This window comes from Leptinotarsa decemlineata, unplaced genomic scaffold (assembly GCF_025532065.1).
Source record: "Leptinotarsa decemlineata unplaced genomic scaffold, Ldec_3_MD MMD2_tig00078422_RagTag_RagTag, whole genome shotgun sequence".
NCBI lineage: Eukaryota > Metazoa > Arthropoda > Insecta > Coleoptera > Chrysomelidae > Leptinotarsa > Leptinotarsa decemlineata.
The window spans coordinates 23,478,551-23,506,188 of record NW_027412747.1 but is presented as its reverse complement, the minus strand read 5'-3'; the positions used below and the strand labels follow the sequence as shown (position 1 = coordinate 23,506,188).

The window sequence follows — 27,638 nt, the reverse complement described above, 5'->3', positions numbered from 1 at the left end:
AGTAACTGAAGAACGTAGTCTAAAAGAAAAAATGTTCTGGTGGGCGGGACGATCTTACTCCAAAACTAATGCATACATAATCTGAATGAAAACCTTGAAAGTTTTAATGTACCCTGAATTTGTTAATTTTTCTTTCCGATTTTCTCTAGAAACAATGATTATCTCCTCACAGTTTCATTACACATATTATTAATTTAAATTATACTGGATTATGAGTAGAATTATTCAGTTGTTCTGTTTTAAACATTTCTCTTTGTCATTTATTGACAACAAAGTTATACATTTGAACTGAATTCATGAAGAAAATTGTTTTGTTTCGTCCATTCAGTTCTTTTACTAAAACGCCATCTATTGAATCAACAGAGAACTCAATTCAAGGAAAGAGTTCTCTGTTTATCCCATAGATGGCGTATTCGTAAGAAAAGATGTCATCTGCCTCACCTACTTAGGCTTGTCCTTCAAGGACAATTTACATTATTTTTTTAACATACCTTGTATGGTCTGGTTTATTAGATGCAAAAGCCATCACTTACCAAATTTTCATAACTTAAAAGAAAAGTGACACTTTTGTTATTCTATCAATTCTTTTTTTACAAATAATGAAAGTTAGAGAAATGTTCGTTTCACGGCAGAGGTTCCAAATTGTTCGTATCAAGTGGGGCCCTAATTACATTTTTGCTCACTTTCCCTGGAGTATTCACAGAGATAAAACCCGGAAAATGCTGACATCACTTTTAATTCGAACGTTATCTTTGTATATCGATGACTATGATTTTAATCCAAACGTTAATCTGTATAAACTTGCTTAGATATAATTTATATAATTCAACAAAACTGTTCTCAAAACACGGAAGGGCGTCAAACGAACTACAACTGTTTGAGGTCAAACGTAACTCCCTATATTGAATGATTGTGAAAGTCGAACTTATATCTATCAGAAACTTGATTCGAAATTACTTGTAATTACTAGGGATTTCCCTTTTCAATGACACACTTCTATCTATAGAATCAAAAAACAGAATTACCTCCAAAATAACGTATCATTAATTACATTTTTTTTTCGTTACTCCATAAAAACAAGTTAATTACGAATACCCAGTATAATAATTGGTTTAATCGACAGAAACGAGTTGGGACCATTTCTTTAGAATTTTTTAAGGAAGCAATTAATTTTTAATGGTGCTACTAAAACTAGAGACGAGTAGGTTTAACCACATATCTCGAAGAATAATTCAGCTGGGGACTGCTACAAGACCAAGAAGAATTCATAATGAAGTGAACACTTTCACTTTCTTCGAGGTAGGAAAGTTCTGCCTAGTCTTGAGCAAGTTTCACCTTCACTGCAGTCTATCAGTCACCGTAGCAGTGTTCGAGATAATAACAAGAATGTCCCAGTTTTGGTTATTGGTAAGTTTCATTATTTGTGTTTGAATCAGGCATTCCTTGTTAGTTGTTGAAGTGAAACATTTTTTCTTCTGACGTTTTCTAATAGTGGCTTCCGATTGCCACTGAAAATTCAAAACAACATATTCTAAACATTAGTGCTTAACAGCCGTTTTTAAGTATACAAGTATAAAAGACTTTCGCTAATATCCTATAGGTACATTAATGCTTCGTTTTCAAAAATACCTCAGCTATGAAATGCTAACAATACGCTTAAGAAATGGAGAAAACAAAAAGATAATTGTGGATGCAACAAAAAAAAGTTCGTATATTTATGTTGATGAGTATCTTATACTTAAATAGAAACAAATATTTACTCTGAATGTAATGAAATGGAAAAGTTTCAGTACAAAAAGCACATGTGGAGAAAGCATTATTTTTATAGTAATGAATCGGATGTTCACAGGTTTATGATTAGATTATTTCTATAGTTTATTCATGGAAAATGATCTCTCATTATTTTTATTTAATTTTAATTAGAAGCAATGCTTCGAAAAACAAATTAATTTTTTTTTTGGATAATCGATGCACGTTTAAAATATTCATCAGAATATTTACCATATAACTCTTCTTTTCATTGAAAAGGTGAAGTGTCACTGCAATTTTTTTCAACTTAACTCTGGATTACCAAGTTAATTAACAAATTATCAGTGACGGCTCGTGCATTGGAGAACAGGGGAGGCTAAAGTCATAATAGTGAGCGATAGTGTTTTTTCGGGCATATTATGTATTTATATTAATAATTAATGGTAAAGTAATGATACCCAATCATTTTTAGAAAAAATAATCATAATTATTTGTCAATATCTTTCAATTTATTGCGATGAATAGCCTCAAATTTTATGGGGAGGCTGAGCCTCCCTTGCCTCCTCTGACGAGCCGCCGCTGCAAATTATTCAGACAAATAATGAACCTGAAACAATATTGAGACAATGAAGACTCCATGATGATGAATCGTAAAAAAAGGAATATTATTTAACACGAATAATAGAATCATGAACAATGGAGGATGCCAGATCTTCAAAAAATCAGGTTTTTTAGTTTGATTGAGAAGAAGAAAATCAAGGTTTTTTTCTGAGTTGAATATATTAAAATCTATAAATTCCGGAGGCAGTTGATAAAAATGCTTGGTAGCATTGTATATGAGAAATTTCGCTTAAAACATTTTCAATTTTATAGAAAGATGACGTGGAGTTCCATATTCAAGAATTTTGTCAGAAAGTGAGGTTTGCGGAGTTGATTGAGACGTATCTTTTTTGTTTATATGCTTTACTTAAGTTATCAAATTCACGAATTCCTGAAGAGAACATCATACATATATTTTGTCAACGCTGTAGAATCATTTGATCTTTGTTGAGAAGAACAGGGTCGTACATGTAGTTATAGTACGATTATTTTGAAAATATCAGGGATTCACGAATTGTCGATTTCAAATCTTTAAGCATAACACTTCTGTCAGGGTACATATTTATAAGAATATTGAATGAGGAAACATCATGTTTCTTCAACCATATATAGTATAGTTTCAGTATAGCACCGGTGATGAAACCTATAGTGAGTCGAAACAGAGCTGTTATAAATATGTTGTGTTTTGGCTTTAGTTTTCAACGCTTATGTCTGTTTTCAAATATTTTGTTTTCAACAAGTTCATTGCCCCCAATAAAGTTGTGAAAACTGCTTGGAATTACAAATAAAACTTCAGTTTCTTCGTAATACCGAATTGAATTTAATTCAAATTTCGCACAGAGAGGGCGTCAATAAACTTGAAATATCTGTCGCTTTCTAGGGATTGGATAGTTTTTATTATTTGAAGTTATTTTCTCATTATTACTGATAATGCATCATTAGTGAAATCAATTGTATTATAACTGAGAATTAAATATGGTTGTAGCAGGATTTTAATAAATGTTCATAAGATAACCACGAGTGGCGCTGGCGAATGGAAGTTATTCAAATTCAAGGTCAAATCGCTGCTTCTGTTTCTGTGGCTTGAGTGTTTGTTCTCAACAATAAAATCCCTGCACAATAATATTTTAATGGTTCTATATTTTGAAAATCAGTCATCAACACTATCTGCTGTCATCAACACTATCTGCTGTATTGAATTAACTGGAATATGATATGATTGATGTTTGTTGTTTTAGGTATTTCTAATAATTCTAGGAGTAGCTTTTATTGAAGCAGTTTTCCAACCGAGGGCACCGAATTTCCAGTACTTCGAAAGGCAAGTTAAAGATCTCTTCTTAAATGTATCTTTGATGTTCATATTTTCGAATTTTCAATGAAACATATATCAGTATTTTGTATTATAGTGTCTCATAAAATTCAATGATGAAAATTGTCATTCCTGAAATGTATGAAATGGGCAGTATTTAATGATGCATAGAATATCTCCGGTGTGATTACTTAGACCTCTTCCCCAAGCAACATATTTTGTCGAAAAATCTCGGCGTACAGTACTCTTGGATAAAAAAAATAATAGAGATGCAATAAGTTTCAGCATTCCATTCATAAAGGAGGTGAGTACACCTCAAGTGATATGTCAAGTTGGCACCAGTGACATCTGACATATAGACTGGCCATTGAAGAGAGAACATTGACTCCAACAACTAAACAAAGGTGAAGAGATTCACGTCTTGGCATTGACGTCACTCAAATACTCAACATCAGATACAATGTTGAGATGTTTCACGTGTTGCATATTTCCATTGAAAACATTATGGAATTTGAATTGTTTCATGATGCTATGAAGCACGTGTCCCCTGAAACAAGCGTTAATGAACGAACAGTACGAAACATTGGCTCTGGTACAGATTCTGAGATGAGATTTCTTAATGAAATCATAACCACGTCTTCGGGTCGTGCGGTAGAAAAGTGCCAAAAATCAGTTATTTAATATATATTGCAATCATTTTTATGATTTGTCTTTCTGAATACTTTTTATTTAACATTCAATTTCATAAACTTGACAAATGACATTGACAATATCAGCCCGCCTTCCAGCCATAGAGAGTATAATTGATAGAGGAAACACTCACTGAACACCCAATGGATAATAAAGTTTCCATTTGTTGCAGACTTAAGGTTTCAAATTGTATACTTACATTTGAGGTGTTTTCTGGCGTTTAATCGTATTCGAGCGTGTATTCAAAAACGATTCATAGTGACGTCATTGATAATAAGATCGCTAGATTCTTCTTCCTCTTCTCTTTTTTTTTCAAGGTCTTTGCTGTCCTTTGGCGCAGTAGACCAGGAATAATTTAGTTCGTGTCAGATGTCAAATTGAATAATAAAAACAAGCTTTTCAACTTTCTCTAATCTCAATTAGAATCGGATTTGTGCATACAATAATTTCCCGGCTTCATTTTGTAGATCCTTAAAACGTATTTGATAAAAAGTTTTCAGCACTTTATAAACTATAACGATCCAAATGAAGCTGAATGTAAATATTTCTCAAAACATTAAAAAAATATATCTCACTTGTCTCATTGCTATTTCAGGCCGAAATACCGTTATCCCTACTACGATGAGAATGGTGTAGGAAAGCTGTTGTACGGATACGGAGACGATAAACTGTACCAATACAAAGTGTTTTCGCCTTTGGAGGGGATCCACTAGTATCAAGAAAGCAAATACTCCTTATTTATTTTAGTCAAGTAGGGTCTATCTTTGGGATATATTTTTCATAATTATATTTTTCATGTTTAATAAAAACTCATTATAACTAATTGGTGTTTGTTTCGAAAGCATTCTAGTGGATACATAATAATGGGGAATTTTCAATGTACAATTGTTGACTATCAATTTACGATTGGACTGTATTCAGTGCGTGTTTGAAAACATTTGTCTTTTATAACTCCTCGTTAACACCTTTTTGATATTTAAAAGGTGAATTCGCGCATTTTTTGCATAACACTTTATGCTACCGAAAAAGGCAATTCTGCTCATATCACGATGACGGCTCATAAAAACATTCATACGGTCAATTAAGTCGATCTAAGCCATAGGAATTTCGTTTGAAATAAAACAACATATTTTAGAGATGATTTTGAGAAGAAAGCGTTTTGGCTTTGTAACTCTTCATCTTCAGTTCTTTTCCCAAAAACTAATCTACCTCAAAAGACGTCCCCTTTTCATTTCAAACAAAAGTTCGAATGTTTATACAAATTGTCATCAAGACAAGAACAAAAAAATTACCTCTTTTGGTATAATGAAGTGGTATTCTTATACAAGAAATGCATGTTTTGTCTTCGCAAGATCAAAAAGGTACTGATGAGGAGTTGAAGAATAAAGATTTTCGAACTATGAGAAATATACCATTTTATGTAGGGAAAGTTTCTTTCATGTGTTTTAAGATGGAGAAGTAGAAAGCCAATACGCTTTTTTCCCGAAAACTAATATATTCTAAAATATGTTCACTTCTCGATTCAAACTAAATTTTTTTTCGTCAAGTTTCATATCAAAAAGTGTAATCACAGTTGCGGGATGAAATTTGAAACGTACATCACTACAAGAGGAAATTTAAGGAAGTAGCAACAACGTGGGGAGTCGGGAACAGATAAATCATACGCCAAAAACATAAAATAGCATTTAATAATTATATAAATAATAAAAATGAAAACATTTTAAAATTATATAGACCCGGACCTGACGATCAAAACATGATGGGCTTATTTTTGGTTTGGTTGATGACGTAAGCCGTGAAGCGCTTCAGAAATTTCGGATACTCTCTTTTGTACACCGCCCTCAACACTGAAGGAGGGGCCCAACCACCAGGATTTACTGAAAAACAATGACAAAACAGTTGTTAATATTTTTGTGTTCCCACGTTGAAAGTGACTAATTTCTTTAAAATCAACATACAATTACGAACGGGAGGTAAAATCATAATTTTCAAAACCTAATCTAAGAAGTTATGCGGTAAAAGAAAATTTCCACAAAGCAGCTCAATTCAAATTCAGATTCATTATGTACAAGACTCAGTCATATTCTTAATAATGGTTCAGAGAAATTATGATACAGGTAGAAATTTTAAAATACTGACAAAGAATAACACGATTTTTAATCGTGTCAATAATTTTAAATTCAACTGGAGAAGTTTATTCAAAAACATATCACCAAGAAATTAGATAATTTCCAGGAAGATTAAAAAAATTCCCGTAAACTATTACTTTCATCTCTGATTCCTTGCTATTCAAATGAAATTACGAAATAATGAATTCAAACTTCAACAAAATCAGTAATATAAAGTTAAAATAAAAGTATTAATTGCTCGGCTAATTACAGTATTGAACCGAACTATTAAGATACAGATTTGGATTTCAATCAACTCACCAACTGAACAATACGTTATTTTACATGAAACGTCCGATCTAGAGAGCGGCGCTCCGTCTTTCGGAGGATTCACCCTCGTCTGGCACATCAAACACACCTTCAGAGACATCCGCACACATTTACCGTTGTTGGCCTGGAAACAAAACTCTAACTTAAGTAACTTAAGTAACTTCAAAATAAAAAAATCATATCAGTTGTACAAAAATTATAGTGTACAAGAATAATGGAGAACAAAAATGTTGCTTAGTATCTTTAGATTCGTGCAAAGCATTCTATACAGTCAATCATAAGATATTAGTAAAAAACTTGTTTACCTAACAGTGGTATTGAGAGGAAAGTTTCGAAATAATAATAAATCGACTTTCGAATTATGTGCGAACGAGACGTTATACAGTGAATTGAGATCTCTATTTATCAGTTCTTGTGCTTCCAGGTTGCCTTCCGGAAAAGATAATTAAATTTGAGTGTCATCAGCGTAGTGATGGATATTTCAAAATTTAATACATTTGTAAAAATTTGGGATATAGATGTTAAATAAGAGAGGTCCAAGAATGGAACCTTGTGGAACTCCAAATTTAGCGTTCAGAAATGCAGATTTTAAGTACTATGTTGAGAACGAAACCCAGACTGAACGCTAGTTATGATATCGTACGAAGTGATGAATTCAATCAACTGATCTTTGAGAATCAGTTCAAGCGTTTTAGATAGGGAAGGTAAAATACTAATGGGCCTAAGATCAGAGTAATGTGTCGGAGAGTCACACTTGGCCAAGGGAATCACAAGTGCATGTTTCCAAAGGGAAGGAAAACACGAGGAAGTGAAAAGGTGATGTATTCCAAGAGATGTGTTTCCACCAAACGAATCATTCGAAGTGAGATACTGTCCGAACCTACAGTATGTTCGTCAACGGGAGAGAACCTGAAAGAATCTGCAGTGTTCTTAGTTTGGTACTTTTCAAGAAGCGATGATTGAAATTTTGTGTTTTGTTATTTTGAAAACGGACAATTTGTGAAAATTGAGAGTAGTAGAAGCTTTTCAAAATTTAGCACTTATGGTGTGCCCCAATGATCTATATTAGACCCACCCCTTTTTTAAAAATTATATAAACTCAATATCAAATTCGAAATTTAAAGTAAAGAATGATACCATATAAAAATATTGGTAAAAACGTTAATGTCAAACATGACTACGTTCAAATCAATAAAATTAACATCCCACTCTCTTTTTTTTATTGCAGAAATGAACTACTGTTTTTTTTTTTTCCTACATACACACAGCTTTGTTCCTTAGGATAAATAAAAGAATAGTTCAAGTTAAACGTATCGAGAGTGTCTCGACTTACCGGATACTCGGGATACTCCGTCGAATTGTTGACCACCGTCCATATGTCGGGCCCATCTCTATCTTTCTCGTTCGGTAACTTCCTCATGTGCGACCAGAAGACAATGTCTCGTTGACTGGCCGGCCATATTCGCTTGTAGACCTGCATGAACGTTACCGTGTCTTCAGATATATTTTCGATGACCGACATATTTTCCAAACTAGCTGAAAAATAAAGATCGCTTGTGATAATCAAAGGTTGAAAATGAGGGGGAGCAGAAAGATGAAACGTCAAATAAGAAAAGTGAAGCAATAAGATAAATGTAGTAAAAATTAGGAAGAAAAAAGAAGGAACGGAAAAAGCAAAGCTGAAAATAATTTGAACGAAGGCGAACGTAGGCAAAGACAGCGCTGTTTCGGGCGGCCATATGTTTCACAGCGGTGCTAGACAGAACCACAATGTAACTGTCCTCAAACAACAAGCCTGAGTAAATAAGGGCGATCATACTGTGTTGAGGCAGATTTCTGACTCTCTCTCCCGTTTCTTTCCAGAACTTGACTAAATTGGAAATTATAGGCGACTTTAATATTCCGGAAATAAATGGTGCATCGTTCGATTTCGAGACCTGCAAAGGTCAAAGAGCAACTATGATCTCTTTTCTAACAAATTTAGCTAGCACAAGTGTTACAAAGGCAACCACAAGCTTATATGATGGCATAGACGAGTACCACCCACTACTAGATATTGATCGGTTCAGAATCTGTGACAAATAAAGAAAATATCCCAGATTTTCGGAGCGGTGATTAACTCAAACTCTATCACCTTGTAAGCCAAACTCAATGGGAAAATGTGTTATTATCAAAAGATCCTGATGAGTTGGTTGATGCTTTTTACAAAATACTCTATATCTTTGACGAATGCTTGCAAAAAAAGGAAATAGAGTACAATAATACATTCCCCCACTGGTATAGCGCTAAACTTAGGCAGACAATAAAGGAAAAGGAAAAATACTTTGAAAAAACCAAACTTGCAACTCCAAAACATGATGAATACAGAAATAAATTTTGTGAACTTAGAGTAAAAGTGAAAAAATAATGGAACAATGCTCTCTCACATACAAACTATTGAAAACAAAATCAGTAAAAACTCTAAAGAATTTTGGAATCCCATAAACAATTACAAAGTGATATTCACATAATTTTTTCTTTCGCGAAATTCTCTTCCAGTTTGTATCCTTTAGAACATTTGGAACAATTTATTGGTTGAAGATGGAGAACGAGGAAGCCAAGAGCCTTGTTTTTTTCACTGGCAACGATTATCTCCTAAAAATGTCTAGCTTTCAATGTGTCCTCACAAAAAAAGGGGGAACCGCTCAGCGGAAGATCAATGACGGACTATAAGCAAATTATATTCACATAAAAAAAAGAGGAGCCGAAAGAAATTGGTACAAAATTCAGAAAATTAAAAGTCTATTTAAAACGTTCGATAAATATCCTCTCACTCACTTTCCCAATCGTGCCTGTACTGTGGATTGAAGAAGTAGTGGCACACCTCGTGTCCGGTGATGCCTTTGACGACGTGCACAGCCTTCAGCGGATCCACCACCAACCCGTCCACTTCCTCCTCGCGTCTGTACATCTTCATCTCGCCGTCTTCGGCGAAGAGCTGCCATCCGGAGCCGCATTCGCCGATGCCCATGCGAGCCATCGCCACTTGTTCGGTGACCGTCCTGTCGATCTGAAAGGAAAGACGGTTTTTGTTTAAACATCAGGTGTTAGGAATCACACGTTAAAAGGTAAGACCTCGTTAGCCCTTAGCTCGCACAACTTTCTCAACTTCTGGGAGGTGTCGTTCGTATGGAGGCGACAGCTGATTAACGGAAAAATAGATTTTAAACAGATTATTTATTCTGAGAAAATAAAAAATCTAAAACAGTTCATATATGAATGAATCGAGGAGTTTTGTATTGAAGTGTATAATTGGAAATTCTTACTGCAAAGCGCTTTTGACTTTCGTCATCATCTGTGCTCACCTGGAAGTAAGCAATCTAATTGAGGAAAGGGTTTTTTGTGAAAATTGAATTTTTTTTTAAATTTTGAAGTTATGAATTTAGAAAATTTTTTCGGTCTCAAAATCTCACTATCGAAATTATTATGTTTTTCAAGTGAATATTAATTTTTTAGTATTTAGCCTAGAGTTGAAAGCTCTTAAATTTGAAAAACAAAACAGACTGTTTTATGGCATTTTTTATTTTATGTATTGGTAACTAATCTTGTTTGTTATTTAATTTTTCATTATTCATTTCCAGTTGGTCTCAAATTTACGGGTCTTTCTAATCCACTTATGCTCTGCAAATTCAATATCCCCAAATACCTTTTCTCAAGCAACCCGTACATTTTCAATTCCTCAATTATTCCTTGTATCCCTTACCTTGGAAAATACCCGCTATTATGAACTCTCCTACCTATGTTAATCCAAACCTTTGTTTATCCCTCCAAAGACCAATCTGAAATCTCTTCTCTATCTATCGATGTGAAACATTGCATTTGTGTAAATTTCATTCATTACGTTTCAAACCTTGTAAGAGTATAGTTAGAATTAAATCTTGTCTTGTCTTCAGTACATCTAGCTAGTTATTTTTCTCATCCTATCTTTTCACAAGAGTTATTGTAATTCTTGTGTGCATTGAGCACATTTATATTCAGGATAAAACAATCGTGGGTCAAAACAAAATTGTTGGTGATTATTTACTCGTCAGGCAACAGAAAGTATCGAAAAACGAGGACATAGTACACCTGTACGATTTGATTTGCATGAAACTTGGCAAGTTGACTTGGGTATCACACCAATAGGTAGTTCCACTTGTGCTTATGTATGTGCTTATTCACATTTTGTCTTCAATCGAGGACCGCCTGCCCGGTACTGACGATGCCCAATAGGCTGAAACAGCTGTCTACCGATGGCTCCTAAATTGAAATCAATATGGGAATGATCAGAGCGGTACTTATCTATTTATCTTTTGATTTTCATGGAATTATTTTCCAGTAACTTGACTGCGTTAACCTTTTTCGATTATATATCGATCATTAACAATTTATTGATTTAAATATGATTTACTGTGATTTATAAGTCATAGAAGTGGATTTTACATATTACTTCGAGTACGTTTGTAAAATTTAAGGTTAGTTGATGGTTTGAACATTCATTTACATCACAAACTAAAATTAATTTTTTCATTATTTTAATAAATGTACAAATAAATCCATGAAATTAATAATAGGTTTTTCTGGGATTTCCTGCAGCTGAAAAAGCAAATGCGCCACTGGAATCAATGAAGTCGCCCCGGAGCGCCAATTAATTTTTGTTGTTTCATAATATCATGATTTATATTTGATACAATTAATAATTATTCAAGTACGGAAAAATTAAATTATTCCAAATAATAAATTAAATGTTTCTTTCTTGAAGTAATCTTGAAATTTTAAATAATAAAATTTATCGTCAGGTTGTCCCAAACATAGTACAACTGACGATAGTATAAAAAAATTCGCGATGGCATACATTTATCTTTTGAGGATAGCTTATACTCTATCCCAGGGGTCTCCAAACTTTGAAGCCTTCGGGCCATAATGATTTTTTCAGTTTGTTCCAAGGGCCATTTTCTGCCCTTAACTATATTTCTAGACTAGGATAGTCGCAAAGTGCGTGCATTTTTTGCATTTCAATTATTATTGTGTATTGTGACACTTAACGACATCTAGTGGCGAGTAGTGGTACTATGTACAATCTTTTTCAGCTACCCGCTAGGTGGCATTAGGCGTAATTAAATATTTGGAATTACCGCGTTGGTTCGAGAAAGTTCTGGTTCTAGCTAGTGTATTCCGATCACCTCGAGATGGCAGTAATAATTGCATATAAAAAGGCTAGCGGCGCAACTACGAGTTAGTCTGCGTAGGAAAGGCGAAGGAAGCGAAACTGTCTATTGTGAAATAAAGTAACACCCGTCAATAAAAGTATTTTGATTTGAATTATTGTTTTTCATGTGTGATTTGTTAGTATGGAAAAGAAGCGAAAAATCGACAGTGAATGCAGAACGTTCCAAGAAAAATGGAACTTTCAGTATTTTGTGATTGAGTCCAGTAATAAAGCGCTACGTTTAATTTGTAATGAAACCATGGCTGTTCTCAAAGACTATAACATTAAACGACACTATGGATCGAAACATCTTCAAAGTTACTCCAAGTATACAGGAAGTTTGCGGAAGGAAAAATTTGAAGCTTTGAAACGCAGACTCAAATCGCAGCAATCTTTGTTTACCAAAGCGAGTACTGAACAAGAGTCTGCAACTCGCGCCAGCTTTCATGTGGCTCTTGAAATCGGAAAACGTGGCAAACCATTCACCGATGGAGAAATGATAAAAGAATGCTTGATTGCATTAGCCGAAGAAATATGCCCTGAAAAGGTAAATTTATTTAAAAGTGTCAGTTTGTCAGCAAACACCGTGGCTCGGAGGGTGCAAGACATCGCAGAAAATATATCATCTCAACTGTTTGACAAAAATGGACATCATAAGTGGTTTTCTCTAGCATTGGACGAGTCAACGGATGTGTCAGATACTGCTCAGGTGTTGATTTTTATTCGCGGAGTAGATAAAAGCTATGAAGTGTATGAAGAATTTCTTGATATTGATAGTATTCACGGCACGACAACTGGGGCAGATATTTTTAAGGGAGTTGAAAATGCCATTAATGAAAAGAACTTTCGATGGAGAAATTTGAAATCTATAACAACTGATGGAGGCAAGAATATGTATGGTAAAAATAAAGGAGTGGTTGCACTTGTGTCAAAGGCTATAGAAAATGATGGTGGTTCAAAACCATTAGTCTTACATTGTATCATTCATCAACAGTTCTTGGGCGGAAAATGTTTGGATATGTCCGAAGTTCTAAAACCAGTCATATCAGTTGTTAACTTCATCAGATCCACTGGGCTGAATCACCGACAATTCCGCGAGTTTATTCAACAGATTGGAGAAAATGATTTACCATATCATACTGCCGTACGCTGGCTTAGTTGCGGAAAAGTCCTTAAGCGCTTTTTTGAACTTCGAGCAGAGATCGAAATTTTTTTAAATGAGAAGCAGCGCTCTTTTGCCGATTCAGAAAATAGTGAATGGATGTGGAAGTTAGCCTTCTATGTCGATTTGACAAATCATATGAACGAACTGAATTTGAGATTGCAAGGAGAAAATCAGCTTCTCCCTGATTTATACATCAATATCAAATCCTTCAGGCAGAAAATAATACTATTTCAATCGCAATTACGTAAAAAATGTTTCACACATTTTGAAACATGTGAAATATTCAGTCACACTACAGAGACTGAATTTCCCGTCAATTTTGCAATCGAAACTTTGAGAGCTTTGAAGATAAATTTTGATACTAGTTTTTCAGATTTTGATGTAATTGCGAATGAAATTAAGCTTTTTCAAAATCCTTTTGATTCTGACATTGAAACCCTGGCTCCGGAAGTCCAAATGGAAATTATTGATTTATGGTGCAGTGATATGCTTAAGAACAAATATCAAAATTCATCTTTGTTGGAATTTATAAGAGCCACTGGAACAATTTGATAATTTGCATAAATTTGCTCGTGGGTTGTTTTCTGTTTTTGGTACTACTTACTTGTGTGAGAAAACGTTTTCTAAGATGAAGTACACAAAGAATGTTTACAGATCTCAATTAACCGATGAGCATCTTAAATCTCTTTTGATAATTGGTACAAGTAAAATTAATCCACAACTACAAAGTTTTGTCGGTGGAAAATCACAATTACATAAATCTCATTAGTGTTTTTGTTTTACTGTGATTCATTTCAATTATTTGTTAGTTATTAATTTGCTTAAACTTAGATACTTAAGTTAAGTTTTCTTTGTCATCATTTCTGTCGTTAAGTTTCACCTTGCAAGTAAATAAAACCGAGTAATTATCATTCTGTGTTTTCTTCTTCAACTTATCACAGCAATAGTAACAACAATTAGGTAATCATTTGCTGTCGCGGGCCAGATTGATGACAGTAAATCATTGGCTGTCGCGGGCCGGATTGATGACACTGGCGGGCCGGATTTGGCCCGCGGGCCGTAGTTTGTAGACCCCTGCTCTATCCATTTCGTACCATCATTCATTCCCTTTTTCGCCGGCCTAGGAACGCCACTGACCGCACCGAAGCGCCCTCGAAACATTTTCATTAATCACCGATTACGATGTAGCCATAATCTAACATCCATAAACATTATGGAAGCAACTTAAAACGGAGGATAATCACCTGACATGCCTATTTTAGACTTCGAATCGTTATCAAGGAGGCACGCATTCCAAAAGAATTTCTCGTAATCGTTAAAACTTCCTGCCGAAAAAGTCGACGGCTCGATTATTGCGGCATTATCAATTCGAATAACTCAAGTATATCTGCGAACGTAACAAGGCGATCGGAATATGTATGAGAGATATAACAGTTTGGCTGAAAAATTCGTAGGTTAACATGGAAACATTTGATTTTATTATTCAATACGTCGGGGTTGCCTTTGCGGGCGAAATAAGAACATTATAGCGGCCATACAATTTTTCGATGCCATTTTTATAGTACGATTTGTCTTCCTGAGAACAGGAAAGTCGATGGGGATCAGGCCTGGAGAATACGGTGGCTGCAGAAGCAATTCAAAGCCCGATTCATGCAATGTACCCAAATATTCATGCACGATACGTGAAGAACTCTCTCCGCGGCAAGTATCAGCACGAACTCCGACAGATCTGGTCTTTGAAACTGTCGGGGAAGAACAAAGTTGCTGCTATGATCTTACTCTTCTTTGAAGTAGTGAAATCGACTCAGGAGAAGCTGTATAACTTCGATGTACAACCCAAAAAATGAATCACCTCCATAGAAGTTTGCATCCACGGTGACACTTGCCCCACAACAAGGATGCCGTGGACTTTTGGAGCGTCTAAGGATCAAAAAGGTTCTGTATGGAGCCTGTAAAGTCTTCAACAGTTCGACTCAATCTAATGCGACCATGAAAGGGTAGGAATTGGGGCCTTTATTTTCAATCTAGCTGTCCGAACTCCGTTCAGTTTCCGACACTGAACGGGGTGATCACAATTTTGCACAGAGTTGGAATCCGTTCTGCAAAAGACCCACATGAAAGCTGCAGATACTACTGCAGTTCTATGGAAACACAGCATACTGTTGTGAATCATTACCTAAAAAAAATATAACGTCGGCCGCTGCTGGTCGTCGAAAACCAATTCTGACGTGGCCAAGATCGCGCTCAACTTGACTTGCGCTTTGTGATTGTTGTTGATGTCGGCTTCGAGAGACCTCGATTACCATATATAAACACTACCAGCATGCAGATCGGGAAGTCTAGTTGAAAGTGCGGTGCGAAGTGATCTTATAAAGCGATAGACATTTATATATTAGTTTTAGTTGAAGTAAATTACTGGAGTGTTATCCTAACACCAAACCGTTATTTTTAACACCTCGACACGTGTTTCGAGCACCAAGTGGTTATCGTCAGGGGAGGGAGTTTAAACTGTGTTTGGTTGTAGTGTCAGTGTAGCAGTTCAAATTATTGTCAAGCCCACGAGGAAAACGTATCAATATTTTCATCGACAAAACGCAGCACTTCGAATGCTTCATTACCACTTTTGTCACCCCTACGGTATTGACGAGTTCTGGGGATACTGAATCCGTCGTGGGGAATGACAGGTATTGAATTTGTTGGAACTAATCATTCCCTACCTTCACGCTGATGCAAGTTGATGAACCTGATGTAAACCTCCTCCTCGAGGATCAAAGTAAGACGATATTCTTCGTGCTTAAAGCGAGAAGAATTTCGTCCGAAAAGGGGAAGAATAATGGTTGACATTTTGAACCCTGCACATTAATAGAGAAGTGCAACGCTGTTTTCAAAAACTTGCATGGCTAGTATGTAGCGATTTAGCCGTTTATCAATGTAGAAAAAAAACAAAAGCAATTAGATTTCACCGTCTATGAACAACTACTGAAATTATATATTTTCGAACAGATCATTTTTCATTAGCAACTGTCTCTAGTGACACTAAAATTGAACGTTTCTTATCAATTCTCAGAAAGCCTTTTAACACGAATCAATTAGTACCATTGTATTATGCAGAAGTCGATAAGACTGCGATATGAGGAATGTTTGTGGAACTTGTCCAGTTCCCCAAATGATGTTTTTGTTGTCCAAAAGCGAACATTGCGTTTTGTTATTAATATATCTGAGCGATACAGCTTCATAGTTTATAAACTTTCATTGTACGCTTTTGAATATACAGAAAGCTTCTTTACGAATTTAGAAAAACACACTGTCAATACCAGCTTCTTCTTTCGCCTGACTGGCGAAGCGTTAGGATAAAGTTCCATGATGATGACCTCTGAAAAAGCCAGCCACTGGTGCTGGCGAAACGTTCCAAACTACGACGGCCTTCAAACCCGAATGAAGATAGTAACAATGTAATTATTTAGATAGTGTCTTGAAATTTGAATTGAACATTTTTATCGGCTGTTGATGTGCTGGGCCGTCCGGGAGGAGCGACGTCTTTCACATCGTCTCGACATTCAGAGAAGAGCTTGTACCACTTGTAAACATTTTTCAGACTCATAGTACGATCACCGTATGCCACTGTCAATAATTCAAGGCCTTATTATTACAGTGTAGATCCAGGTGACCACGCGGGGTGAAGGACCCCATGCGCGTCCCACTGTCCTCCGACATTGCTCATAAGCCACATATGCTCTATGAATGAATGAACGATTTATTGGTAGGAAGATCCTAACACACAAACATAATATACATAATATTTCATGTTATATAGACACACATAGTAAGGATATAATACATATATACATATAGGTACACATAAATACATAATATATACCTTGTCACTTACTATCTATTCTATTGTGATACCTTTCATATAAGCAGTCAAATCTTTTTTGAGTTGAAACAGGTTTTTACTATTCTTCACATTTTGGGGAAGTTTTTTATATTCAATGAGGCCTTTATATAATAAAATTTTTATGGAGTTTGATAAACTACAGTGTGGCAGTTGAAAATTTTCATTTTGTCTAGTAGTGTAATTGTGAGTGTAATTTCTATAAATGATAAATTCTTCGAAATAAGAATCTTAAATATGGTTAACAAAACGACTCTGTAAATCAAACTGCCCCCTTTTGTTATTTTGCATTTGTCTTCGTAGATGACACTTTGATAAAAACAAATTTCGGAATTTTGAGGCTACTTTGCAAGTAAAATATTTCAAAAATGATAAAAACTAAAATTCTGAGCATTACTAGTTTCCATCTTCTTTCGTCCTAATGCTTACTATGTCAGGGAAAGCGAAGGGTGTGAGAATTCTCCAGTATATTCCTAGATTCGCCAAGCTGTACCGATAATCCACACAATGGCGGTTCTCTGAGGCGTGTCGAACGACACTAGACTTTTCTGGTCGCAAAAATCGGATATGTGCAGCGTGTTATTTGAAGCGAGTTTCAATAGCTCGACCAGTCTGACCAATATAATTATTTTCACAGCACTAACACTTTACTCTAATTATCCCCGAATTCTCATTGTCTCAACTTGCCTATTTGTTCACCTAACATTTGTTGGAGTGATCTCCGAACAACGAGAAGTCTAGACAAGGCTACACTTTCTAAGTAATCGAAGAAATACCCTTCCATCTTCCAAAAGCGACAATTACTAATCAACTCACCTCGGGCCAGAGACGATGATGGATTGCTGGTGATACCGGAGGAGGGGATTCTGGAATTGCCGGACCGTTTTTCAACCTCTCCCTCAATTCTTGTTCCTCCTCCATTTTGTCGAGACCGGATTCAACGGCATCGTAGAATTCGTCGTCGGCTAGGACGCTGTGGGGACCCTCCTGGAAAGAAATAAACCGTTGAAACTTGAAATCAAACACTCTTTATTGAAATGTGCCGTTTTTGAAGTGCCACTTCGTTACCTAACGCGTTACATCGCCAGTCTGTCTGGCAGGCTCCTCCTCTCTCGTCAGACAGACGCCCAATATTTAGTGTGCGATAGACATATACTGTTGACAGTATTATAAAATTCTAACCAGCAAGCACGTTATGCTCTGATCACTTTTGTCGGGCGTCCCGAGACGCTCCCATTTTTTTTTATTACCCCCCCTTGGCATCAAACCGGAGTTTATTTTGCCACAGAAATTTCGAAATATATCGAATTACTTTATTTTATATTGATATTGTTGTAAATCATGCCCTAAAGAAAATAACGCCGGCCGCCACTGGTAGCCATAAACCAATTGTGACGTAGCTAAGGGAGCGCGAATATACGATGTTCGCTGCCGTTCTAGATGTAGCGAGAATTTCTAATGAACTATGGCAAGTATTTTAGTCAACTAACAATAGCAACTAAACTAGTGAAGTATATCGTCTATATAAGGATTATCTATCACTTAGGACCAATCAACATTAATCCAAACACAAATAACTCTCAATCAAGAACTCAATATCACTGTTAATTTAATTCATCGGGGCATACAGTATCGGCTCTAACCGCAGCACATTTTTATAATCTGTTAAAACAGTTCAAAAGTCTCTCCTTGTAATAATATTTTCCGTTTGGTGCCTGATAAAATTCCAGATAGTTCAAATGTGAATATTCGTGTTATCAATCCAAGATAACTGCTGTACGAACAAAACATCAACGGGAAATGTTACAGGAAGTATCATGAAATGAAGAATCGAACAAAAAACTTTGGCTTCGTTGCTTTTCGAAGAAGGACCTTCGAATAGTAGATGAAATTTGCAAAGAGTATAAAAATTAAAAATACCCCGCGAATGAAGAAACGAGATCCTATATTTTATTTGAAAGGAGCCGATATATCAACAAAAAAGCCCGGGACTCATGTAAGATAGATACCGCGATTCGCACAGAGAGCCAATGAAAATCCCCTCTTTAGTAGATAAGAAAGAATAATAACGAGTGTAAAAATCACAAAAAACAAGTCGAAATTTGTAATTCGAAGATTAGTGAATATTACTGGGCTATAGTTCAAAGAATAGTGAATATTATTGGGCTATAGTTCAGAAATTAGTGAATTTTACTGGGCTACAGTTCAGAGATTAGTGAATATTATTTGGATGAATATTAATGGGCTCAAATGACAACTGAACTACAAATAGTGTTTTGTAGTTCAGAGAGTAGTGAATATTACTTGGCTCTAGTTCAGAGATTAGTAAATAATAATGACCTATAGTTCAGAGATTAGTGAATACTACTTGGCTAAATATTACTAGGCTGAAATGACAAGACACAACTATGGACAGCAGACAACTTACAAAACTACATATCGAGATTTGTAGTTAAGATATTAGTGAATATTACTTGGCTGTGTTTCAGAAATTAGTGATTCTTACTTGGCTGAATATTACTGAGGTGAAACGACAACAGAACTAAGGGCAGCAGCCAACTTACTGAACTACAAATCAAGATTTGTAATTCAGATATTAGTAAATATTACTGGGCTTTAGTTCAGAGATTAGTGAATATTACTGGGCTGAAATGACACAACAGAACTATGGACAGCAGACAACTTACTGAACTACAAATCAAGATTTGTAATTTAGATATTAGTAAATATTACTTGGCTGAATATTACTGGGCTGAAATAAGAACAGAACTATGGACGACATGCAGCATATTGTGCTACGAATAGAGATTTTTAGTTCAGAGATGAAGGAATATTACTGGGCTATAGTTATTAGTGAATATTACTGGGCTGAAATACAAACAGAACTATATATATAGCGACCAACTCATTATGCTGCCAGATTTCTTACCGGGGTTTTTTCCAGTAACCAACAGATAAATGTAGAAAAAACATTATGCATGTGAGATTAGGGTAATGACGAAGCTAAAAAAATTTAATGGACGATTTATTCGATGTTATTGTTGATTGAATCTCTCACCAACCGTATATATCTTACAAATGGAGACATAACCATATCTTAAATGAGCCAAGTACTCGTATTATGTATGTATCACATCACTGTATATGTATTGAAGAGATAAGAAACGCCGTCTTCTTTTCTGCAATTCAAAATGTATCTTCCCAAATTTAGAACAAGGTTGAATTGACAACGCTCCGCGTTTTGGCGCCGATTAATTACTGTATAGGAAAGTTGGATACACCATTATACGCCCGAAACAAAAATACAGTCCAAACAGTGGACTGCAGAGGGGAACCGGCTCCAAAAAAGCAAAAACTGTTTTTTCGGCTGGCAAAGTGAAGGCGAATGTTTTTTGGGATAGTAATGAAGTTATTTTAATCGATTATCTTCAAAAAGGATAGACCATTACAGGAGCATACTACGCATCATTACTTGACAAGCTGAAGGCAGAACTTGCAGAAAAAAGGCTACATTTTCAGAAAAAGAAAAACCTGCTTCACCAAGACAACACACCGTCTTACATCTCAGCTGTTGCCATGGCGAATATCCACGAATTACGGTTTGAACTGCTTGACCACCCGCCTTACTCACCCGATCTAGCCCCAAGCGACTTCTTATATAAAAATTGCGCTCGGAGGACAGATATTTTCGTCAAATGAAGAGGCAATCACCTTCGTGAACAATTATTTTGTGGAGAAAAACGTCGAGTACTATTTGGACGGGTTACAGAGATGGGAGCACCGATGGGAGAAGTGTGTAAAGGACACTATGTTGAAAAAAAAATCCTAAAAAATATCTTGTATCTTTGTTAGGCCGAGAACTTTTCATACCAACCTCGTATTCCGATGGGAAGACCTTGGTCAGCAAAATATTAGAAAACATCTCGAAAGTAAACTACCCTTCGAAAGGGTTGCATTGGTGGCAATGTTGACGTAAAAAGAGAGATTGAAATTACGAAGTTTGATCGAAATATTCCGATAGGAAAGAGATTCCTATCTGGGTTGTTTTTTCTAGCCAAAACACTATTTCCCCCCTTCAAATTACAACTACCCTACGGTTGCCGTTACTACTTGCTGTTAACGCTTGCTAAAAACAAGTTTCTCCGAGCCCCAAAAAACTTACAATCTTATATCTTCTAAACTTCATGTTTACACTTTTTTTCAACACAATGTCCGACTCGAACTATCGCCGGTGTATTCTGCTTCGATATCCGACGAACCAACTAATGAGTACACATCAATCTCGTCGAGTACCGACTGACTAATGCTTATTATTCACTTTACGTCGTCACACACAAGTTGTGTCATCATCGGCAAAAACAGCTGATTCGCGCCGATATAGTATTCTGAGGGTGGTCGACGCGCCACGTTTTGCGATAATTTCACCGACGGCTTTATTCAATTCTATTCGGAAAAGTATGGCAAGGTAATATGTCGGCTAGCCTCGATGAATTGTAATGCCTATCGTCAGGGGCAGATGGCCCAGGACCGGCTCCTTTCGTATTTGAAAAGCCCCACTTTTATTTTGAGCCCCGGCAACATTGAGGTCCAAGAGTTTTGCCCGTTTTAATGTTATGTGTTATGTTTATGTGGCTCCATATGTCAATAAATATTTAATTTACTATGTTTAGGTAATATGGAAGTGTCCAATCTCCATATTGTCTTTTTTTTAACTAAAATTACTTTTTTTATCCTTTTCTGCCAGTCTTCTTCGGTAATTTTAGATACTTTTTCTTTAATTAGCTCTATTATTCTCTTATCGAATTTTGGAAAATTATTTCTACGCATGATGCTTTGTTTCAATTTTCCCCAAATCAACTTGATGAGATTGAAAACACAAAAATAGGGGGAAAGTCTCAGTATGGTGTCCATACTTTTCAGAAATACTCTCAAGGGCATACACTTTTTCAAATGTTTTTGTCTGTAAAACTTCAAGTAGTTGGTTTTTGGTATAGTAATCTTCAAAATACAAATTGTTATCCATTAAAAACTTTGTATTTCATCTTTCCTCGAATTTTTATTCGGTACTTTGATGAGCTGTCGCGAATGATAGGAAGCGTTGTCAAGAACTATTACACTATCCGCAATGGGATCAATGTATTTTCAAACCATTCCTCGAAAATATTATCTTCCATGTTCATACGATAGTCAATATTGCAGTCCTCAAATTTTTTCCATATAATTACAATGAATTCGGAACCCATCCTTTACTTCATCCGCAATGCACAATGATTAGTCGCGATCCTTCGTTTGCAGGCATGTTAGGCATACACATTCTCGAACCATCAGTCCACCCTTCTGTAACCGTGTCGTGTCATACTAAGTTTCGTCCAAATATAAAATTTGCCGTTGTTCTTGTCTATATTTAGTTATTTGTTTCAAGTATTTGTTACGCAATTCCACTATTCTTTTGCTTTCCATAACTGTTTGACGTTTGTTTATTATTTTAAAACTAAATCATAGTTTCTTTATCCGTCAGCATGAATTATTGAAAAAAAAAAACAAAACGGTAAGTTTTATCATAAAATAACCTTAGTTAAAAATTGCACATCGTAAAACGTACCGTTTTCCTGAAAATCGCGAAAAACCAATTTTTTTCGAGATTTTTGACCTTTGACCTCGAATACATTTTTTTCCAGGCATCGCAATCATTCGGAATTTTAAAATCTTATTTTTAACTATGTTTTGAACAATTACACGCGTTTGCAGCTATAGTAAAACCAATAATGATTGAGAGTAAAGCGCGTTGTCATATCTAAATTTTACGTTACTAGTTTATAGCAGAATCAAAATATAGTAAGCAGTAGAGTTGTAGGTTGTGGCAAATTATAGATAATACACAATACTAGTACGATTAAAAGGTATTATTTATGACAAAAATCAGTAATGAGCGTGTAATGAGTAATACTTATACATTTCCTGATTACTGATCAGTTAAAATTCATTATTTTCTGTATAGTGTTAGATATTTATTACAACTAGTGGCAACGCTGTACGCAACGATATTTCTGTCTTTGTCACTTTACCGTAACTTCCATCTCATCGTTGCAGTCCTCACTAATGTACTTGCAGCCATGAGCGTATCATTGCTTTGTGAATTATACAGCGTGAATTGTACGTTTTACAGTTAAGTTAGTCAGCAATCGACGTGTTGTGATAACAATTGGTGAAAATAATAGTGCTAATAAGTGTTTAAGCGTTACATAATTATATTTCTACACCGTTCTCAAACTACTCAAAAAATGGGAGACATGGTCGGGCCTTCCACGTCGAAAAAGGTAAAACGGTCGGAGTCTCGGTCAGTAAGAGAAAAACAAATTGTACTGCGAGTATTTCACTGTCTTGAAAGAGATCATCAGCCACCAAAAGATGACTTTGTGCATATGTGCTGTAATTCTACGTGTGTACCTACGAATAACCAACCGGGCATTTCTACATCATTAAGTTCCACAATTACAAAAGATAAATTAGTTGATATGTGCTCTGATTATACCGGTGTACCAAAATCATCGAGTTACAAAATACTAAGAGAAGCAGAAATTCATGGGGACGTACAAACGCCAAAAACTAGTAGCGGACGAAAAAATATCACAGTTGATGAAGAAGCCAAAACCAGTATACGCAGAACTATTCACAGTTTCTTTTTCAGAAATGAGCTGCCCACACTACAAACAGTTCTGGAGGCACTTAGCGATCATGAATTGGTCTCAAAAATGGGTAAAGAAACTTTTAGGAAACTTGAACACGAAATGAAATTTACGTACGGAAAAGTTGACAGGAAAAGCATTCTCATTGAACGTCAAAAAATAATAGCATGGAGAAGAAACTATCTAAGAAAAATTGACGAATTTCGGAAGATCAAAAAAAATTGTACTTCATGGACTAGACATGGGTTAACCAAGGACATACGGTCAAAAATGTATGGCAAGATGGTAATATAACAAGTGCACGACAAGCCTTTGTTGAAGGTTTGTCAGTTGGGTTAAAACAGCCATCTGGAAAAGGTAGTCGTCTGATAGTTACGCATATAGGAAGCGACAATGGATTTTTACCAAATGGTGAATTAATATTTAAATCTAAGAAAACAGGCGATTATCATGAAGAGATGAATGCGGAGGTGTTTGAAAAATGGTTTGAAGGCATCATTCAACTTGTGGAACCTGGGTCTGTCATCGTCATGGACAATGCCCCATACCATAGTCGACATTTAGAACCATTACCGAAACAATCATGGAAAAAAGCAGCAATTCAAGAATGGTTAATTAATAAGAACATCCAATATAACAAAAATAGTTTAAAGGCAGAACTACTTCAGCTAACAAAATTACACACAGACAAATATAAAAAATTCGCAGTAGATGAAATGGCGTCAAGTCGTGGAATTACAGTTTTAAGGTTACCACCATTCCACTGCGAATTAAACCCAATAGAATTAATCTGGGCGCAAGTAAAAGGATATGTGGTATGAGAAAACAGAACATTTAAATTAGTGGACGTGCAACATCACCTACAAGAAGCTATTCGAACTGTTTCTGCAGAAGACTGGAAGAAATGCATGCAGCATGTTTTAAAAGAGGAGCAAAAAATGTGGGACGTAGACAACCGTATTGAACACAATATTGAACCAATCATAATTCACTTTGATGATAGCGGTAGCAACAGTGACGAATCTGAGGTTGAAGATTAGACGAAAATTTGTACATTTACATTTATATTATATTCAAACATTTGTAATTTGTATTTTCTATATATATATATATATATATATATATATATATATATATATATATATATATATATATATATATATATATATATATATATATATAATTAATTAATTTGGTACCTACTATAATTACCACGATTATTACTCCGTTTTCATAAGGCCCACCTAATGACTACAACGATTAGGTAAATTACGATATTGCAATGAATGAATGAATCACAAATTTCTTCATCTGATTTTATGAAGCAGAGTTCATCACTTTTGAAATCAACATTTATCATATTTTAATTTTAACCCAGTAAACCACGCACTTTAATTATAAAGCTATATATAAATAAAAATCTAGTGGGTGGCAGAATAATTGGCCCCATTTCCATAATCATTAATAAATAATAAATCAGATTTCCTGTAGGAACAATTTGAACAGAATACATTTTCACATGAAATGATTTATTTTATGAATATATAATATTCCTCCAGTTATCAACTAAACCAACCGCCACTGTTTTATGGTCCAACTTACTTCCCGTAAACAAACAAAGTTGTGCTGCCTTCAAGATGAAAATTATGATCCAGGGCTCATTCGATTCGGAATGACTTTTTTTGAAAAACTTCAAGAGGGGCTCGAAAAAATTGCAAAGGTTATAAACAATTTAGTAAAAAAAAGGGGGGTTGGTTTTTTGCAAATATCTCCGAAGATAGCTTTGCAACACCGCGATTCACAACAAACTAAAATAGATTACCACATGTATAATTTTATGCCGAATTCATTTATGCATAGAAACTGGAGTACATATTTAAAAAAATAGCTTGCTAGAATTTCCCATTTTTAAATTTAAACGCCCTGTATAAAATTTTTTTTTCAGGATATGCCTCTCGAGCAATACTTCGACTTTCAATTTACGCTTTTCACCGTATTCCAGTTAGCAATATCGCTGTTGGATTTGCTCGCATCGATGCTCCACCCTGTACATTAAAATGTCCATGAAGTAACAGATAATTTCAGCGCAAACCCTATGAAACAACGAACGCTGACTCACCCTATACAGTTCATGATGAGGTATCGTTCCTCCACCGTTTACCTGCCATACAAATTCCTCCAACTGGTTACTCTCGGTCACTACACCCTGTATATTCGGGCCGCGAATACGTGTTAAGGGACAGTTTCGTGCGGCCTCGTCGTTCGGATTACTGAGGAATTAAAAGGGGAAGAATTCGATCGAACAGAGAGGAAACGGAGTCATGTAAAACGGGTGCGGTCCGTAACAGATCTGGAAGGGGATTACGGCGTTCAATTATGCTGTTGGAAAGAGAAAAAGTGACGAGAATGCTGGAGTAGTGAACAGGATTTGGAATATTCACATCGCACAGGTGATTATGCTGTAAAAAACACGATAAGTTTACTACCTGTGTTGAAAAGTCTCGCCGTGTCATCAAGAGCTTGCACCGTGTCACAAATCGATGAAAACGATGACAAAATTGCATGAATTGGACTTCGTGTCCACCACATGCTCCAGATCTATCCCCCAGCGACTCTTTTCTGTTCTCAGACCTCAAGAGAATGTCCGCTGCAAAGAAATTTAGCGCCGATGAAGAGACTAAGGCCTATTTTGAGGCCTAAGACAAATAGTACTTTGAAGTTTACCACAATTTTTTTCTGTCTATCTTTGCCCCTATTATTTCGTCGAAGGTCTCAAAATGAAATGACTGTACTGTTCTTCTAGTTGCAAATTTATAGTTTGCATCAACAGGCACAGTTTTTCTTCCATTACACAGCTTCACTTCTTCTCCCATTCTTGAATTTATATATCGATGATTTTGAAACTCCCGTCATTTGCGAACACATAGCAACGGTATACGAAGAATTTGGAATTATGAGAGCGACTTATACATTAATATTGATTTTTTCATTACCAGACAGAAAACTGAAGTATCCATTTTAAATCATACCTACTTAGGCTTCGCCTATAAGTGTAGTCGAGTCCAGCCATGCACTTGTAGTTCAGCCTAGCACCACTAATGAGACCTATGGCGGATCGGAAGAGCGCTATCTGGTGTTGAATCATATGTCAAAATCTGCGCATAAAGAAATGTACACGTTTATTTATTCCCGTTAATAGACACAACTTATTAATTCAGCTTTCTTTTGAATCGTGGAAAGTACATTTTGGAAAAATAATGGTGGCATTCCGCAACTTCAATTCAATAGGAAAGTTGTGCCTATTCGGCAAACAAACATGTATGTTTTTTATGCGCAGATTTTGATACATCAAATCTGCGCAGTTGTCGTCTTGTTCTGAATCTTTCTGACAGTCGATTGTACGGCACTGACCGCAGTTTTCATCACATCATTCCTAGTCAAATACACTTTTACAATTTATATATTTCGTTTATAAGCGCAGTAAAGCATACATTGTTGAACAGTCTTGATCACTTAATCAATATGCTATCAAAGAATAAACAAACGTTACTCAGCAGAACCCACGAATTCCTGTCTCATTCGTTATCTCTGGGGAATTATTAATAATTTCGTTGGCTTTGAAGATCATCCAAATTCACACAAGCTTTCGTAGATTTTTATTAGCATGAAAAACTCACCTGGAAATGCTCAAGAAACAGCAGAGGTATTACAGTCTGCATCAAGTATTTCACACATCCATTTTGCTAAAATTCAATATTCTTCACCATATACATCTACTAGAATTTACGAGAAAACGGAGAGTTGAAACTTTATCACATATGTCATCGGTGACATACCCTTTTTAAGTGCGATTTTCATTTATTATAGCAACATAAAAAT

The 27,638-nt window shown here is 35.6% G+C and overlaps 2 protein-coding genes across 3 annotated transcripts in view; one reads left to right on the top strand and one right to left on the bottom strand.

Moving 5' to 3' along the window:
* Nucleotides 1–1,197: 1,197 nt before the first annotated feature.
* Nucleotides 1,198–5,171, top strand: LOC111509332 (uncharacterized). Its single transcript, XM_023165055.2, has 3 exons — nt 1,198–1,407; nt 3,588–3,667; nt 4,944–5,171. Exons 1-3 carry the CDS (start codon nt 1,387–1,389, stop codon nt 5,059–5,061), a joined length of 219 nt encoding a protein of 72 aa, XP_023020823.1. The 5' UTR covers nt 1,198–1,386; the 3' UTR covers nt 5,062–5,171.
* An 847-nt stretch (nt 5,172–6,018) lies between these two features.
* cert (ceramide transfer protein) overlaps nt 6,019–27,638 on the bottom strand; it is a 37,165-nt gene continuing 15,545 nt past the window's right edge. For both annotated transcript variants that reach the window (XM_074186263.1, XM_074186264.1), the window contains 5 exons: nt 17,890–18,060; nt 9,604–9,835; nt 8,120–8,322; nt 6,778–6,910; nt 6,019–6,225 (listed from right to left, as the gene is read on the bottom strand). In XM_074186263.1, the coding sequence (XP_074042364.1) occupies nt 6,098–6,225; nt 6,778–6,910; nt 8,120–8,322; nt 9,604–9,835; nt 17,890–18,060 (867 nt within the window). In that variant the 3' untranslated portion in view covers nt 6,019–6,097. The remainder of the gene's footprint in view (nt 6,226–6,777; nt 6,911–8,119; nt 8,323–9,603; nt 9,836–17,889; nt 18,061–27,638) is intronic.

Coding starts and splice junctions, on each gene's coding strand:
- LOC111509332 (XM_023165055.2), top strand. CDS start 1,387: ATGTCCCAGTTTTGGTTATTG. Junction 1,408..3,587: donor TGTCCCAGTTTTGGTTATTG/GTAAGTTTCATT, acceptor TTGTTGTTTTAG/GTATTTCTAATAATTCTAGG. Junction 3,668..4,943: donor AATTTCCAGTACTTCGAAAG/GCAAGTTAAAGA, acceptor TTGCTATTTCAG/GCCGAAATACCGTTATCCCT.